We start from the raw sequence: 18,778 nt of genomic DNA, 5'->3' as shown, positions 1-18,778 counted from the left end.
AATGTTTTGCAGAGTTGCTACAATTATTTTGTGAATAAATTACAATTATTATTGCAGATACACCAACAATTACTCTAAAGTGGATTAAGAATCACAATCTTTTTAATTCTAGCAATCAGAGAATTTCTCAACTCTTGACATTTCTTTATTGCTGACAAATTTACCAATTTACTATATCAAATGTGTCTGCAAGTTTTCTTTTTGTCTTTATTTTTCCATGTGAAGCCAGGGACACTTCTTGTTTGCCCTTTGCAGTGAGGATATATTACCCCACTGTCACATTTTCTTTCCAAGTATGACCTTTTCAGTTGAAAATAACTCTTCTTGATAGCCTTGACTTTTTTCTGAGTATTTTTCTGTCAACACTCAGGAATTGTCCTTACCTCTAAACACATTTTGTGAGACCATGTACTGTTATACAGCCATTGGCGGTCACCATTTTAGGATAGTGTATTCTTAATGTATTGGCCTCATTGGCATTCATAAAAGATTAGTGATAGTGAACTGTAATGAACTATAACTTGACACAGATTAGCTCTTTCAATACTGGGTTGAAGCTCATGGATTATCTACTATCTGCTAATGTAATCATTTGATGGCCTGTTCCCAATCTAATGTACTTTTATTATTAGTTACCCTGCCATGCAGGAACATGGCAGGATTTAGCAGTACAGAGTTCTTCTTCCATTTTGATAATTTTGCATCCTTTCACATTACATCAGTGATTTATTTTTCACTTCAGAGTATTCATTCGATAACTTCAAACTATCCTTCCTATCCAGTCAGAGGATCAAACTCTGTTTCGCCAGTTGATAAATTTGGTGTGTCCTTACGCTTCCTCTGAGTTGAAAAGATAACGATTTCCCTCAACACTCTATTATCTTAGGATCCTTATGTTTTGTAATCTTTTATTTAGTAGTTTTATTTTTGTTTTTTTATCTTGTCTGAAAAAAGAAAATTCTATAAAACCTCCGGTAAAGCCATTATTTTCAGCTGAAGAATATCCATGCTGTAAATAAATCAATGTTGGTGAGCCGCTAACAGAAAATAAATAATGAAGGTTATCCACATCAATCCTCTTTGGACATGCTCAAACTGTATGAGTAATGATATGCCACCCACATGTTAGCCAACATGTAGTCACATGATCAGAGATTGAAATTGGATTGGTTTGGTTAGGCCAAATCTGATCTACTGATTAAAATAAAATTCTCACTGGATATGCTACACTTGTGTTTAAAAATGATTATGTCTTGTAACACAAATGTCTCCTACTTTTGTTTGCTGATTTTGTATTTGCATATATTTGCATTTGTTTACAGTTAAATTATGGTAATTAGAAATAATTTACTCACCAGCTCCCAGTGAGATTTCTCATCGTCTCTTTTCACTTTTCAGCTTCACTCTGACCTGGATAAGGGAGATAGTATGGTGAAGTACACTCTCTCAGGTGAAGGAGTTGGCTCTATTTTCACCATCGAGCCGAGCACCGGAGACATCCATGCCTTAAGGAGCCTGGACAGAGAAGAGAAGCCTTATTACACACTGAGAGCGCAGGCTGTGGACGTGTTCACGGGCAGACCCTTAGAGCCCGAGTCTGAGTTTATTATCAAAGTCCAGGATATCAATGACAATGAGCCAAAGTTCCTGGAGGGCCCATACTCGGCCAGCGTCCCAGAGATGTCACCCATCGGTGAGTTTACTTCTCATTACGTCCCAGATGGTTGGGTGTTTGATACTGAAGAAAAATCCTGGCCTCAAAGCATGTTGCTTTTAAGTACGTCTTGATGTGATGATCTGAACTCTTCTTCTTTATTGTTCACATACATATTCAAGGTCAGTGAAAGATGTTAGACATTAGTCTGTTGCTGCAAGTAATTAACTGCACTGAATGATTTATCCCTGCCGCAAAAACAGCTTAAACCAGCCTAAGGTGGCTAGTAGGTCTCCCAGCCTGGCCAAGCTAGTTAAGCTGGTCTGTTTTGATGGTTTTAGAAGGCTTTTGGGCACTTTTCATCTGTCCAGGCTGGGAGACCAGCTGGCCAGACAACTAATCCCAAATGCTGTTGAACACTGCGTTTCCCCTTAGGAAAGCATTCACAATTCTCAATTATTCTGACTATTATATTTCTAAACAACATTCTGAATTGATCACTTTCAAGGCCATTTTTAGATTAGCACCATAGTTCAATAGATGAACACCTATGCAGCCTATACTCACTTTTTTTTTAAATAGTGTACATTTGCAAGAAAAGATATGATTTGGATAGTTAAAAAAGTATGACAAATAAGCAATGTATGGGCTACTGCTTTAAATTTGTTATGAAAAAGAAGTAGCAACACACCTGTGTTACAAATTATCAAAAAAGAAAAAAATGGGTGAGGACTTGATTTTATAATGTGGGAATTGCACTCAAAAGAATTCAAGCTTACAGTCAATTGTGAAGGGTTGGGGTTTAAGCGAACTAAATGATTGGAGAAGTCTGGTAAACATCACCAGAGAATTGTTTTTTCTGAAGGTCGAGTTATGTCATTTTGCTTAAACATTACAAGGTCAGAAAAAGAAGAAGAAAAAAACATATTCATGATGGATGAACAATATAACTGCATTTATCAAATATATTTTGTGATTTTTTTAATTTCATATAACGTACTCGGTTACTAACGTAACCTCGGTTCTCTCTAGAAGAGGGAACGAGTACTGCGTTTTTGTAAAAACGCTACGGGAAAAGTCTCTTTTCACGAAATACTGAAGCAAAAAATTATCCTTAATTTTCATACATGTAAAGCGCGTTGCGGCAGTGCTTAGCTATGGCAAGACGGCTTGCTCGCTCATTGGCTGCTCTGCAGCAACTGCATAAGCCTATCGAGCGAGGCCTGAGGTGACGTCAGGCCAATGAGGACGCTTCGCGCCCTCCTAGCCATTTCCCGCCGAGACGGGTGTGGCTAACCTCTATATAAGGAGCTCGAGAAGGCTGATTCACTTGATTTTTCATCGCCGAAGCGAACCAGAGTGAACCGTACGCACGGCAGAGAACGCAGTACTCGTTCCCTCTTCTAGAGAGAACCGAGGTTACGTTAGTAACCGAGTACGTTCTCTTACGAGAGTCCTCTCGTACTGCGTTTTTGTAAAAACGCTACGGGAACCCCTTGTAAAACGCCGTGCGTGCTGGGATAAAGACACCGATCACTGGAAGCTAACCAGGTGTACAGTGCATAATCACCAGATAGACTCAAAGAGCCTGGGATTAAGGGAGGGGAACCTTAATTCCCTATATTGTAACGTCCGCAGACGTAAAACATGACCTCACAGAGAGAGTCTAGAGACAAGAGGGGATTCCTCTGTCCTTATATGGTTGCGTCAGCAGACGCGAATATGACATCACATAGACAGGGTGGGGGAACCTGAACTAAATGTGGGAAATGTGGGTCTTACACAGTTCTGCCCATAAGACAGTCGGCAGCGCGTTGCGCATGCGATTTCAGTGTTCTAGTTATACAGCTGAATCGGCTATACCGATAGTAGCTTAGCCTGCAAGGCGGGAACCTCTAGGTTGTAAAACCTGATAAATGTAGACGGCGAGGCCCAGCCCGCCGCCGTACATATATCCTGTAAGGAAATCCCGCTGGACCAAGCCCACGAGGAGGCAACGCCCCTCGTGGAGTGCGCTCTAACTCCCAACGGGCACTGGAGGCCCTTGGCAGTATAAGCCAGCGCTATGGCGTCAACTATCCATCTGGATAAGCTCTGTTTCGACACAGCCATTCCCTTGGAACGTCCACTGAACGAGACAAAGAGCTGCTCAGTCTGTCTGAAGACAGCAGAGCGGGACACGTAAGCTCTTAGAGCCCGAATGGGGCAAAGAAAACTTGAGTCCCCTTCCTCACTTGATCCCGGCAGGGCAGACAGGGAGATAACCTGAGCCCGAAATGGTGTGTTGAGGGACTTTGGCACATAGCCATGCTTAGGTTTGAGTATGACTTTAGAGTCGTTAGGTCCAAACTCCAAGCACGCTGGGCTCACAGAGAGCGCGTGCAGGTCGCCTATGCGCTTCACCGAAGCGAGAGCCATCAAGAACACTGTTTTGAAAGACAAATGTTTGAGGCTAATAGATTGGATAGGCTCGAAAGGGGCACCTTTCATGGCCGCCAAAACCGTAGAAAGGTCCCACATAGGGACTGAAGGAGGCCTGGGAGGATTTAGCCTCCTAGCTCCCCTGAGGAAGCGGATGACTAAATCGTTCCTTCCTAGAGACTGCCCCAGCGTTGTTCCAGAAAACGCTGTAATAGCCGCCACATAAACTTTGAGCGTGGAAGGGGATCTGCCCTTATCCAACAGCTCCTGTAGGAAGGAGAGAACCTCCGTCACCTCACAATCGAGAGGTGATAGGCTCCGAGCTGTACACCAGCCGGAGAAAACCGACCACTTCGAGGCATAAAGCCGCCGAGTTGACGGCGCCCTGGCCTGAGTGATGGTATTTATCACTCCCTCTGCGAGGTCAACGGATAACCGTTGAGCGCCCACACGTGAAGGGACCACAGCTCCGGGTGTGGGTGCCAAATTGAGCCCCTGGCCTGCGAGAGGAGATCTCTCCTCAATGGCACTGGCCATGGAGCGATGTCTGCTAGCTGCATCAGGACTGGGAACCATGCTTGGTTCTTCCAGAACGGTGCTACAAGCAGCACTGAGCATTTCGTTTCCTTGACCCGCTCTAACACCTGAGGCAGGAGGGAGACGGGGGGAAAGGCATAAAGCGGGCAGCGCGGCCACACGTGGGACAGCGCGCTGTCGTTCTTGGAAAAGAACACGGGGCAATGAGCGTTTTCGCGGGACGCGAATAGGTCCACTTCCGCTCTGCCGAATCTTTCCCACAACAGCAGGACTGTTTGCGGGTGTAGAGACCATTCGCCCAGGGGAATGTTGTTCCTGGACAGCCTGTCTGGGCCCACATTCTGGAGCCCAGGCACATGCACTGCTCTCAGCGAGCGCAAATTGTGCTGAGCCCATATTAGGAGGCGTTTCGCCAGCCTGTACAGGGATGTGGATCTCAGACCGCCCTGGCGATTTATATAGGACACCACGGCCGTGTTGTCCGAACGGACTACGACGTGTTGGTCCTTGATTTGGGGACAAAAACGCGTCAGCGCATTGTGCACTGCCAGCATCTCCAGGCAGTTGATGTGTTGGAGCTTTTCTCGTTTCGACCACAGGCCGAAGAACGGTCTGCCCTCGAGCAGCGCTCCCCATCCCGAGGTGGATGCGTCTGTCGACACCATCCTCACTCCCGAGGAAGTCCCCAGGCTTACACCTGATCGGTACCAGTCGCCCGCCAACCAAGGTTTTAGGGCTGTCACACAGCTCTGATTGACCTTGAGACGTAACCGGCCGGACACCCACGCTCCGCGCGGTACTCGCGCTTTCAACCAGAACTGCAGAGGGCGCATGCGGAGCAGGCCCAGCTGAAGAACCGGTGATGCTGAGGCCATGAGACCTAGCATCCTTTGAAACGTCCTGAGCGGGGTAGTCGCGCCGCAGCGGAAAGATCTCGCTGCGCGCTGAATGTGCAGCACGCGCTGTGGCGACAGCCGCGCTGTCATAGACTGTGAGTCCAGAATGGTACCCAGAAACGAAATCGTTTGACTGGGGTTCAGTGAACTCTTCGTCCAATTGACTGTGATACCAAGATTCTCGAGGTGATCGAGTAAAATGGTTCTGTGCTCCACGAGCTGTGATCGTGATTGAGCTAGGATCAGCCAGTCGTCCAAATAGTTCAGCACTCGCATGCCTCTGAGTCTGAGAGGAGCGAGCGCTGCGTCCATGCACTTCGTAAATGTACGAGGTGCCAGGGACAAGCCGAACGGCAGGACTGTATACTGGTATGTCTGACCCTCGAAGGCGAATCTCAAGTATCGCCTGTGATGTGACGCTATTTGTATTTGAAAATACGCGTCCTTCAGATCTATCGACATGAACCAGTCTCCTCGGTGAACATGCGCGAGGATTTTCCTGGTCGTGAGCATTTTGAAACTGTGTTTCACTAATGCTTTGTTCAGCCGTCTTAGATCCAGTATGGGTCTGATACCACCGTCCTTTTTGGGAACTAGAAAGTATCTGCTGTATAGCCCCCCTTTGCTTTGAGCTAGGGGTACATGCTCTATCGCCCCTTTGCTTATCAGTTTTGATATTTCGGCGCGAAGTAGGTGTGCTACTTCTAAATTCACCGAAGTTTCGACGCGCGCTGTGAAGCGGGGAGGGCGTCGACAAAACTGTAGCGAGAAGCCTCTCTTTATAATGCCTAGCACCCAGTCCGAAACCCCTGGGAGCGCTGCCCATGCTACTGCATGGCTGGCTAAGGGCTGGATGCGAAGCACGCTCTGTTCGTGTGACAGAGGTGCTTCGGGGTGCGATAACATAGGCGTTATGCCTGTGGCATTCGAGGCGGGGGGCGCGCTTATTACAGCGGGCAGAGCGCTCGTCCTCGACCTTACTACAGTGCTTAACTGAGTGAGGGAGGGCTGAGCGAGTTTCGCGGGACTCATGTCTGCGGGTAAATGTGGGCGGGACGCGGGCACATTCACTGCTTTGGACGCGCTGTCTGCCTGAGCAGAGCGAGCGCACACAGGTCTCGTTTTTACAGAGAGCCTGTGGTCTGTGAGACATAGTGTATGTGGGCACTGGGAAGTGGGCACTTTCACTACATTTGAAGCGCAATCGATCTGAGTCGATTTTATGTGCGCGAGCCCTAAGTGTAGGGCTGTGCTTATGTGTAGGGATGGGCACTGAGGAGTGGGCATCGACACTACATTTATAGCACCATCGGCCGTGGCCGGGACACCAGAAAATACACTCTTTTCGGGATATATCTGGGTAGCCGTGAAAACGGCTTTTGTGTGCAGGCAAGCGGGCAACTGTGCGGGCTTGCGTCTTGCAGAAAACGCTGGAACAGTCGCAAGTCTTGGGACTGAAACAGCGGCGCGCTTGGGTGAGAGACCGGCCGCAGCGGGACTCACACACCTGCGCTTTCCTAGGAGTGCTAGGACTTCTTCGGGGCTTCCGGCTTTACCACAATCCTCGGCCGCGGCCCGCGCTGAGCGGGGCGTCGGCTGGTAGAGCGAGAGCGGGACCTAGAGCTGTGCTGCTGTCGCTGCTGTCGCTGCTGTGAAGATGTGGCAGAAGGCGGGGGCTGAGGCTGAGAACTCCGCGGAGTCTGTTTCTCACGACTCGCTGCAGAACCGGAGCGCTTCGGGAGGAAGTGCTTGAAGGCTTGAGACGCTTTCTGGGCTTCGGTAAATCTCTCCACGAACTCGGAGAGAGAAGAACCGAAAAGGCCAGCGGAAGACAGCGGGGCGTCGAGAAACGCGTTGCGCCCGGAATCAGCCATCTCCGTGAGCGTAAGCCATAGGTGTCTCTCAGCAACAGTGGCGGAAGCCATACATCTTCCCATGGCTTGTGCAGCAGACTTGGTAGCGCGGAGTGTTAGATCCGAAGCGCTCCTCAAATCCGCGATGCAGATAGCTTCAGGTCCTATCTCATCCAACTTACGGAGGAGATCACCCTGGAATATCTGCAGCGTAGCCATGGTGTGTAGCGCTGACGCAGCCTGCCCAGCGGCGGAGAAAATTCGCGCGAGCAGCGTCGACGTCATGCGGCAGGCTTTGGAAGGCAACACCGGTTTAGTCCGCCGTCCAGCAGAGGGCGGGCAAAGGTGGGTTGCTATCGCCTGTTCCACCGGCGGAAGTGAAAGGTAGCCTCGGTCTTTTGCATTATCCAAGGAGGAAAATGCTGGCGACACAGACGAGCGCGTTCGCGCAGAGTAGGGCGCATTCCAAGCCTTCGCCACTTCTTCATGAAGCTCAGGAAGAAAGGGGGCGGGCTTAGATTCCGGAGAAGTGCGCTCACCAGGGAGGAAGCTACCATCCAGCCGGGTACGAGAGGGGAGTTCCGGTGCAGACCACTCGAGGCCGAGGCTCGCCGCGGCCAGCGCGAGTACTCGCATGAGCTCCTTCTCGATGTTGGCTCTCGTAGTGGGCTTGCGGGCAGGAGGCGCGAGGTCCTCAGAGCTCGCCCAGTCCTCGCTGCCTGAAGCTAACAGAGAGCAGGAATCCTTCTCCCCCGACGCGGCCTCGGAAACGACTTCCTCTGATGAAGCGGCGGCAGACTGCGGGCGCTGAGCATCAGGAAGAGGTACAGGAGAAGCCGGTGAAGCAGGCGGGCGAACCGGCGAGCTTGGTCGGGTTGGAGCGGGTTCCGGGACCCGCTGCGAGCGGCGCTTCTTGCGGCGCGGCAGCGCGGCGGGGAATGCAGACTCTGAGAAGGATGCCAGGCGAGTCCGCAGAGTCACCATCGGCAAAAGCTCGCAGTGAGGGCAGCCGCCGTCAGCGAGCGCGAGCGCTGCATGGTCCTCTCCCAAACAGGAAACACAGATGACGTGGCGGTCTCCCTGGGAGAGTGGGGCTCGGCACGAGCCACACGAAGGCATCTTTAAAAAGACGCAGCTCTTTTAGGGGGTGAGTGTCGCGGGGCGAACACACACACACACACACAAGAACAGTAGTAATGCAAAGGATATAGCGCCGGAAAGCGCAGCAGGTACGGCTGTAGAAGGCGGCGTTGCCAGCAGCTTCGAGTGGCTCGTCCCGCTGAAGTGCTTGCCTCAAACGACGCTTGCTTCCTCGTGATCCAGCGATGTGAGAGCTTCGCTGAAGAGATGAAAAATCAAGTGAATCAGCCTTCTCGAGCTCCTTATATAGAGGTTAGCCACACCCGTCTCGGCGGGAAATGGCTAGGAGGGCGCGAAGCGTCCTCATTGGCCTGATGTCACCTCAGGCCTCGCTCGATAGGCTTATGCAGTTGCTGCAGAGCAGCCAATGAGCGAGCAAGCCGTCTCGCCATAGCTAAGCACTGCCGCAACGCGCTTTACATGTATGAAAATTAAGGATAATTTTTTGCTTCAGTATTTCGTGAAAAGAGACTTTTCCCGTAGCGTTTTTACAAAAACGCAGTACGAGAGGACTCTCGTAAGAGAACATTAAATGCAACATTTGGACTACAAATGCAAAGAATGAGAACAAATGCCTTTGTGCTATGTCATTCTTCTGCTCTTCATATATTCATATGTACATCATAGTGGAATCTAATGTGAAGTTCAAATGTATATTAAAGATATAAAACCTATCATTATTTATCTTTGTATACTGCTTTTAATAAACGTTGTTCTGAAGCAGCTTTACAAAGTATACTGCTTTATAACTTCCAGTGAGCAAGCCATAAGTGACACTGACAAGGAAAAACTCTCTGAGATATTTAAGCTGATGTGGAAGAAACCCTTGGAGGATCCAAGACTCAGCAAGGAGTCCTTTCTCCTCTGGCTGACACATGATTAAACAAATTGAGACAAACATAAACCATAAATCTGTTACACAATGCATGCCTATTTACAACTGCAGTATGATCATTTAGCTTTTCTTTTAAAGGAAGTATCTCAGGATTATTAATATAGTCTGTATTCATCAGTATTTTTTTGCATGTGGAAATTCTTATGGTCTCTTTCATGATCAGGCACATGTGTGACGCAAATAACCGCCACTGACGCTGATGACCCCACTTATGGGAACAGCGCGCGGATTGTGTACAGCATCCTTCATGGGCAGCCCTACTTTTCTGTTGACCCCAAGACAGGTGAGGAATAGTTGATTTTTGGGTGGTTGTTATATTTAACAAATGATCTTTTTGCATTCTAGTGAGTTGAACTCACCGCTCTGCTCTAGCCTTTCTACGGCATTGCCTTTGGTATTTTATTCACCTTGTGTCATGCCATCATCTTCTGATCAAAAAGTAGCTCCTTTGAGAGGGGAGCTATTAGGACTGATTAGTCTTTTGAAGAATGTCAGAGGTTCGCCTTTTCGTGATACAGCTCACAAAGGCATTGCAGCACAGATTAATGAAGGCCTGTTTAATTCTTCATATCGCTGTAGGTCTTTTACGTCCATCAGAAGAGAATCGTGCTGTTCCTAGAACCGAGTTCAAGTTAACTTAATTATTAAGTAAACGTCACTTTATTCTGTGTTAGATTAGATTCAGATTAAAATTTATTAGATTGAGAAAAAACTGTTATTTTAAATGTAAATAAATAAAAAATGTTATAACTTTTTTAATGGTAGTGTAGAAATATTCACATATTCACAAGATAACACTGTATTTTAGGGGCCATTCATTCAGAATGTGTTTTTCCATTCCACTGCACTACTTTTCCACTGTTTTTCAAAGTAAACGCGCTAGATGGGCGTGAAAATGAAAGCTTTAGCATAAGTTCTGCCAGGAAGACTCAATCGTTACGTCACTTATTACCTTCACATCTATCCAATCATGTGCTAATACTTGCAGTATAAAAGATCGGTACTTACAAGTCTGAGTTCACAGATGCTGACGCAAACAATTACCTCCATCCTCCCCACCACCACCAGGATGGTCCCTTCCCATACCTCCCGGGGGTTGGCTGTGCCCCTGCCTGCGTCTTCAGGCAGGAAATGCAGATTCCGCTACCCTCTGATTGCGCGCTACGGACGGGGCCTACGCCAAAGAACTTTATAAATATATGCTTGTTGGGCTGTTAATAAATATATGCTTTTGTTACATCATTTTATGTCCCAAGTCTTTCTGGTAGAACTGTTGTTCTCGAGTCTACCGTCTCTTGCAGCGTAACAGCATTCTATAAACGCGGTACTTTTCAACTTTTCATTAAAAAAATCTGGTGCTTTTTCCGTTCCACTGACCTAGGCCTACACCTTTCGAGTTTAACAGCAAAAACACGTTCTGTGTGAACACATCACATGCACTTAAATACTTTAATATACTGCATACAGACCTAATAGCAAGTTACTAAATATGAGAACAAACTCAAGAGCAACACTAAAAATAAAATTAGCAAATGGTTATTATTCATGAATGTAAATGAGACTGAACTACTTTTTTTAATTTATTTTTTATGTGTAGGCCTATTTTAACTAAATATCTATACTGGTTGATTACAATAAACTCTTCATTTAATTTTGTTTTTTAACCTATTAACTTGTGCTAAAATTTGTATGTTCTTACATGCCATCTCTCTGTTTCTCTTTCTTTTTCTGTCTCAGGGGTCATAAGAGTTGCCTTACCTAATATGGATAGGGAGGTTAAAGAAATGTACCAGGTGGCCATACAGGCTAAGGACATGGGCGGTCAGCTTGGGGGCTTAGCTGGAACCACTACCATCAATATCACTCTCCGTGATGTCAATGACAACCCACCGCGGTTTTCTAAAAGTATGCTCAAAAACAGATGTTTCTAGATTCAGGAATTATTATAGAACACCCTGAGGCTTACAGTATACTGTCAGCATTTCTGTATCAGCAGCAGTTTATCCCTGGGGTTTATCTTAATGTGAATTTAATCTGGTTTGCTCTGTGGAAACCTTAAACATGAGTCCATTATTTGAATTGTTTAATTCAGTTAATGGCAGTCACTGATAGCAGAGAGGCTTTCTTTAAAACAGGGACTGAACAGTAATTCATGACCCGAGAAGAACCTCAGATTTACAATTGGCCATGATTAAGACCTCAAGGGCTCTTGCCAAACACAAACAACTACATAGAGTTTATTTTAGCAAATGCGATTAGCATTCCAGATCTTTTCTCCAGAGCTCCTGAAGTGATTAGAGGATGATTATTGTTAACTATGATGTCTAAATGTAGAGGGTTATGACTATTCCTAATTTGATCACTGATAAAGTTGTTTGTGAATTTCAACAGGTATATTTCACTTGCGTGTTCTTGAATCTTCACCTGTGGGCTCATCGGTGGGAAGGGTCAAAGCTCATGATCTTGACTCTGGGAAGAATGCTGAAGTGGAATATAGCATCGTTGCTGGTGATGGGAGCTCCATGTTTGATATTTACAGCAATAAGAACACACAAGAAGGAACAGTCATACTGAAAAAGGTAGAGTATGGCTTCTTGTAGTCATTTTCGGTCTCAGAAAAGTAAGATTAGGTATGTGGCTGGGTTTTACTGTATATTTACACCACCGTTCAGAAGTTTTTTTAAAATGCAATTTTTCTCATGGTGGCAAAGCTGAATTTTCAGCAGCCATTATTTCAGTCTTCAGTGTCACTTGATCCTTCAGAAATCATTATAATATGCTGATTTGGCGCTCAAGAAACATATCATATTATTATTTATGTTGAAAACAGCTGTGTACTTAATATTTTCCAGGATTCTTTGATGAATGGAAAGTTCAAAAGAACAGTATTTATTTGAAACAGAAATCTTTTGTAACATTAAAAATGTCTTTACTGTCACTTTTAATCAATTTAAAGGTATAGCGGAGGATTTTCTTTTTCCGGGTGGATCATCAAGACTATTGGTCCTCCTAAGTGTCAATCATTCTGGTGATATGTTTACGTAAGGCCGTCGTACGTGCTCGTGCACACGATTCACACGATGGCGTGCGCTCAAAACACAGGTTGGGCTTCCCACTGATGCCTCAGTCGCGAAGTTTCTACTTGACAGGTAAAGTTTGGCATGCTATTTGGAGAAATCCATTTAAAATCACTGCTAGTAAAAGTTAATGTAAGCTATGATTAGCTCGTGCATGCTCTCTCGTGCACACGTTTAATAGGCGTTCCCTCTCGGGAGCAGGTAGAGTGTTGCGCAGCATGTGCATTTTTTCAAAAAGTGGAGAGGGCGGTTCTTTTCTAAAATTCGGGAAAATCCTCCGCTATACCTTTAATGCATCCTTGCTGAATATTAATTATTAATTCCCTTAAAAATCTTACTGTCCATTTTTAACAGTATTGAACATTTATTTATTGTTAACATTTTATAACATTTATATTGATTTATTTTTCATGTATTTCAACAGATTTTTTTCTTTCTTCTTTTGTTTGTATTTAAATATATGTGAAGATGAATGAGGATTGAGAGATATAGAGCGCCAGTTCTGGACTTCTGGGGGCCCTAAGCAAAACTTTATAAGGGGGCCCCTGTCATTCATAAAAAAAAAACTAAATGACCCCCAACACCTTAATATGATCTTTCAGAGCAGTTTCAGTCAACAAACAACTGTGAGTTGAAACAGTCAGTAAGAATACTATATAAAGATTACAAACATGTAAAAAAAATGTAAAAATAAAAGTCTGTATAATCTTATTTAGGCTATTCTAAATTAAAAATACATTGATTCTTGATAAAGTTACTAAAGTTATTCAGTAAAGAGCAGTGAATTGTTGAACTCTTGTTTTCTTTTGTCGTTTGATTAACACTAAATGGCACAGACAGCAGGTTAGGCTGCTGTCACTTTGGGACCAAATGTACAGAACTAATATACTGACAAGCATTCGATTACTTACTTACCCAACTGTTTATGTTCACTTAAGACATAACTGAAAAACTTGGTGAAAACTCACCAAGACAGGCATTTTGACATAGTTGAGTGCATTTGTCAATTTAAGCACACACCCAAAACCCAAAGTAGTCTATTGTCTGTGTTTCGCTCCATCTCGGATCGCTCTGACAGAAAGCCGCCTGGGGAGCAGCATTTCTTTCGCAGCTCAATATGCTTTTAGCTTTTTGTTGTTCCTGTTTTTTTGTTTTTCTTTGTTTTTTGTTACATGATTTGACTGATATGGATGTTATGCAAGGGGCGACAGCGTGCCGCTTTAAAGGAAAGGAACGGAATGCAGCATCATGTTTTCAGAATAGTTGTAAGCCAAAATCAAAACTGGAACTATCACATCCCTATTATTAAATTATGTTTTATTAACAAAGTTCGGGAGGAGCAGGTTCAGATAATTAACTAAATTATGCACAGCTGGAGATTAATCAGTAATCAACTCAATGACAGAGTATAAATTCACAGCAGACCTATCTCTGTTCATTGAAAGTTTGTCAGCATCCCTCCTCCACCCCATCTCCTCACTTCCAGTTCCATCTACACTTACCAACTGGGGGGAGTACTCTGGGTTCGGGCCTAACTCCGAGCTCGGAGCCCTCTCCCCGGACAGCACGCCAAATACGCATAAACTTATTGTACTAATTATATGTAGATGTGAACTCGTGAAATCATCTTTGAGAGCAAGGGGGCCCCCTGGTGGTTTGGGCAACTTGCATACTTTGCGTTTAGGGAGGACGGAACTTCTACTGAGGATATAGATTGTCAGAAAATAATTACTTAAATTTCTTTCTCATACAAATCTATTGACTAATAATATAGCGCACGAATATATAGCACAGTTTCATATGTAGCTTATGCATTATTGCCAATGAACCAGGAGCTCCTTTACCACACAGCAAGTTCATTCTTTGACAGCATTTGGATGTTTGTTTAGGCAATATTTATATTCTGGCTAAGGCCGGGTGACATCAGATGCAAATCACAATTCCATTTGCATCTCTTTTTCACACACGTGAATTCAAGGATGATAGCAATAACCCCTTGTGCTCCTTCATTCAGGGGCTTGTGTGTGTTTACCCGAGGTGAGTCATATCTTATTACTGGATGGCCATCCAAAGCATCCTTTATGAATAATGCATAAAGCCATAAAAGTGTGAATGCTTAACCACGAAATGCCTGCTCTTGGACTTATCAATTCATTATGTTCTTTGTGGTTGTCCTTAGAACATTACTTTCCCTTTCCTGTTTTGCCAACATGTGAAAAAAAAAAGAAAAAAAGATTATATATAATTTTTTGGGGGTGCTGACCTCTCAATAGATTGTTTGAGTTTCCCCAAGAAAGTGCCCAATATTTTTTTTTTATTTAGATTTAGTGGACATGAATACATGAGTGGACACCCATCAGAGCATCTACATCTTGATATGGCCAATCATAGATGTGCTGGCTATAAATGCTTAGCTGAAACAAATGCCTTGGTAAAGGCGTGTGGATGAGGCTGGAGTGCTTTCATCCTCCAGGGAGTAGAGAGGTTACTATTTCATTACTCAAAGCTAGTGTAGTCTGTGGACACATAAAGACAGGCCACTGCTGCTATTCATCTATCTCTGCAGCAGATGGAGAGATGCATGAAGAATATAAAAGCATTTTAGGGGGCTATGCCTCGTTTCATAGTACATTCCATATATATATACAAATTTGAAAGATCAATTAATCACAATTACAGAAATCTGTCCGTCCATCCATCCTCTTTTTGTACCCTATTTGTGAAATGGCCCCATAATTCATAATTTTCATAAATTTCATCAACAGTAAATTATAAAAGGCACAATGAAAATATTAGTCCGTCCTTCATTCTGTCTTTTATCTCCACTTTTTTATTCCCCAGGCTGAGGCTGTACAGGACAAAGAGACATAGTCCTTACATTGCAAAATGGGTGTGCCATATCTGATGACCCAAAAAAAAGTCTGGAAATGGATATGTGGGATCCTCACCATGGGGCATGGAGGAGGGTCAATGACAATGAACCCTTCTTCCCTCTGTCCTCAATAACAGACTTCCCTCTCCCTTTATTTCTCTTTGATGAGCTGTTCTATCATGTCCCTGCTTTTTCTGAAATGCTAAGGCTGAACATTTGGGGTCTCGTGGCTTTATGGGCTCAGTGCTGGTTTGAGCATAAAGAGGATCTACTGAGGTAATGGGTTCAAGGGATAATTGTCTCTATATTATCAACAGGATTGAAAGGTGGGCTTTGTTCTTTCAACATATGATTATGTTAAAGGTTCACTCAGTAATTCATTCCTCAATGTAAAATTCCTCAATTTTACATGTACAGCATCGTTTTGAATTTTTCAAAAAAAAGGATGTACACACATATGAGATGAAGAATCCAGTCATATCAGCATAAAAACTGTTTTATTGTACATAGAGCGGGTGGTAACATAAAAAAAAAAATCTTTATTTTTCTTTGAAGAAACAAGTATTCAAAGTTGGAACGAATTTTGAATACTTTACAACTTGCTGTGTAGAAGTACAATAAAAAAATCATGAACAAATGTCAATTAGTAAGGGAATTAATGAAAGTTTTGGAATGTGCACTGTATTGAATAACAAAACAACTCTATGGACTAGCATCTGATTAGCATACTCTTTTGAGTGGAAATGATCCAAAATAGAGAAAATGGTATTTGTGTTAATTCTCTGAGGAAGAGCCAGAAGACTCTGAAACAACATCTAAAGGTGTCCAATGTAATCTCTGTAACAGAGGCATAAAAGGACACAACAACCAGAAACGGGACATGTTTATACTAAAATGAATGGTTTTGTAATATAGACCAGACTGAAACAACTATGATACTGATGTATTGTTTATCAGGTCAGAATTTGTGAGCTAAGTTTTAATGCTACAGTCTTTAACTGTGACCAAAAGTTGCTGTATAGAGGCTTCTGATTGGCCAGCTGGGTCTCTGTTCTGTCATGTCTGAGGTATTCTTTCAGCATGGTCAGCACTATGGTTAGCTCAGTCTGCAGACAGCGAGGCAGACGCGTACCTCAACACTAGCTTGAAACGACAATGGCAGACATAATTGTTGCGTGCTGTCACCAATGACAAGACCTCCTGCAGAACAGCAGTGTGATGTAGACATGAAGCTGATGCTTTTTGAGTAACACTGAGGTCTTTGAAAAATTATTGGCTGACAATGACAGCAATAAGTTATTTTTTAATGAAAATGTCTCTTTTAACATTGTTGAGGAATGATATACCCTGAGCTGTTCTGGAAGACTTATGTGTATTGTTTTTGGCTTTCAACAGACTGGCACAAATTGTTCTTTATACACTCATTAACCAACCCCAGTGCACTAAAAGTTTCTCTTTTCAGATCAACACACTGCACTCTGGTCTGGAATGGTTTATACAGAGGTGTGCAGAAAATGAATTATTGTTATTTTTGTCAAATATACAGTACGTCTGGATTGGATTCAGAATGACCCTCAAAGCTTCACGTCATTTCCTCATGGGTTCGACATTTCATTCGGGTAAATTTAGGCAGTTTTTATTTATATGCTGTTTAACGTTTGATGATTGCGTTATTTTACATTTGCGTAAGCAATCTACTATCACTTGTTTCTGCTTCCTCGTTTTGATCCAGAGATTCTGTACTCTTTCAGAAGTACAGGACAGTATAACAGTGAAACGTGGATAGCCGGAAAATTCAGTCAATGGCAGGGAAAGCGTGAAGTAGATATGGTAAATTCCTATTTTCACTACCAGTGGACTACACAGAAATTCAGATACTCAGAATTAGGGGCATATCTGTTTTCTTTATAAATCAACATTTTCAAACAATGTAAGTTTATAAGACAGTATATGTAAAACTATGTGAAAAAAGTAAGCTACTCAATCAAAGGAGTAAACACAACTACAAGCCAAGTATGCTTAGAATTATAATTTTAAGTAGCCTATATCTTGATCAAAAGATTGAGAGAAATATAGGCCAAACATACTTAGACTTTTCTGTCAGTATAAGTGCAATTTTAAGTTTATTTATGTGAAGTACATAGCTATATTTCTGAGAAGTGCATAAAAAGTAGACTGAAAGTATTTCTTATTTTTTTGTTTTAAATAAGTATCCTAATAGCACACTTGAATAAACATATTTTTCACAGAGGCACATTTTTAGGTTAAAGACCCACTAAAGTGCCTTGGACCGCGAATTTCCACTGAAACAGGAAGCTAAGGCGGGACATATTAAATGACTCCTCCACCTTTTCAAATAGCCAATAGCGTTAAGTTTACCTCACAGACTGCAAGTCAGATTTGTTGACAGCACCATGGAAGCGAATCCAAGCGCTGATGATAAGTTGGATTCAATAAAGGTGTGGAAAAAATTCTAGCCATTTCATTCTTAACCAACGTACAGTTGGAAAACGGAATAAAACTCTAGCGTTTAAGCAACCGCACTCACATCTCCAACCCATATTGATCCGTGGCATGTCAATGGTAGTGATGTCCGGTTCGTGAACGAATCGTTCTTTAGAACCGGTTATCTTTAGTGAACCAATTGAACCAGTTCACCAAATCGAACTGAATTGTTCAAAACAATTAGCGTCTTGAGTCACCCCCCAAGCGCCTGTGAGCCGAAAAAACACCTTTGCAACTTTGGGCCGGCAGGCCGCCGGCCTCAGCGTCAGGAAGTATCGCGTGATATCAGGTCTTGCGATGTAACAAATTGCTTTACGCCCAAAAAATCTGCTAAAATTCTGTCATTATTGCGCTCCCTCATGCTATTCGAACCCGAATGAAGAAGACGTTTTAAAGAATGTCCCATCTGCTTTGATGTCGTTGATCTATAGCCTCTGGTATATATTTTCGACAGTGTTGTCAAATATCTATTCCGAAGCTGTAGGGGGAGCTCTAGAGAGAAACCTGCGAGCAAAAAGCGAGAATACAGCGAAGAAATTCCCGAAACTGCATAGCCCTGCTTTAAGTAAAAGTATTGCTATTTAAGTAATAATTTACTTGAGTACAAGTAGAAGTACTGAAAAATAATATGACTCAAGTAAGAGTAAATGAGTAGTTTGCTTAAAAGCTACTCAAGTAACTACGTTACGAAGTAATTAAGTATTATTTTTCTATTTTTACCCAAAATGGGGAGATGATAGCGATATGGAGCACTAAACACTCTCATGTCATCTGTTTCATTCATACTGGAAGCCCATACTGATTCATCCCTCGCGCAGAAAGTCCACAAGTGAGATTCATTGAAGTATTAAACTTATGACATTTCAGGAAATGCCTTATATGGATATAATAACATGCAAATAGAGACGTTTTACTGATGAAACATGAA

The 18,778-nt window shown here is 43.5% G+C and overlaps 1 protein-coding gene across 1 annotated transcript in view; it reads left to right on the top strand.

Moving 5' to 3' along the window:
• cdh12a (cadherin 12a) overlaps positions 1 to 18,778 on the top strand; it is a 46,293-nt gene that overhangs the window by 3,178 nt on the left and 24,337 nt on the right. The window contains exons 2-5 of the mRNA XM_084411116.1: positions 1,399 to 1,693; positions 9,560 to 9,679; positions 11,134 to 11,301; positions 11,788 to 11,975. Of these exons, the coding sequence (XP_084267242.1) occupies positions 1,399 to 1,693; positions 9,560 to 9,679; positions 11,134 to 11,301; positions 11,788 to 11,975 (771 nt within the window). The remainder of the gene's footprint in view (positions 1 to 1,398; positions 1,694 to 9,559; positions 9,680 to 11,133; positions 11,302 to 11,787; positions 11,976 to 18,778) is intronic.

Source organism: Rutilus rutilus, assembly GCF_951802725.1.
Source record: "Rutilus rutilus genome assembly, chromosome: 6".
NCBI classification, from domain to species: Eukaryota; Metazoa; Chordata; class Actinopteri; order Cypriniformes; family Leuciscidae; genus Rutilus; species Rutilus rutilus.
This window is presented reverse-complemented; position numbering and strand designations above follow the sequence as displayed.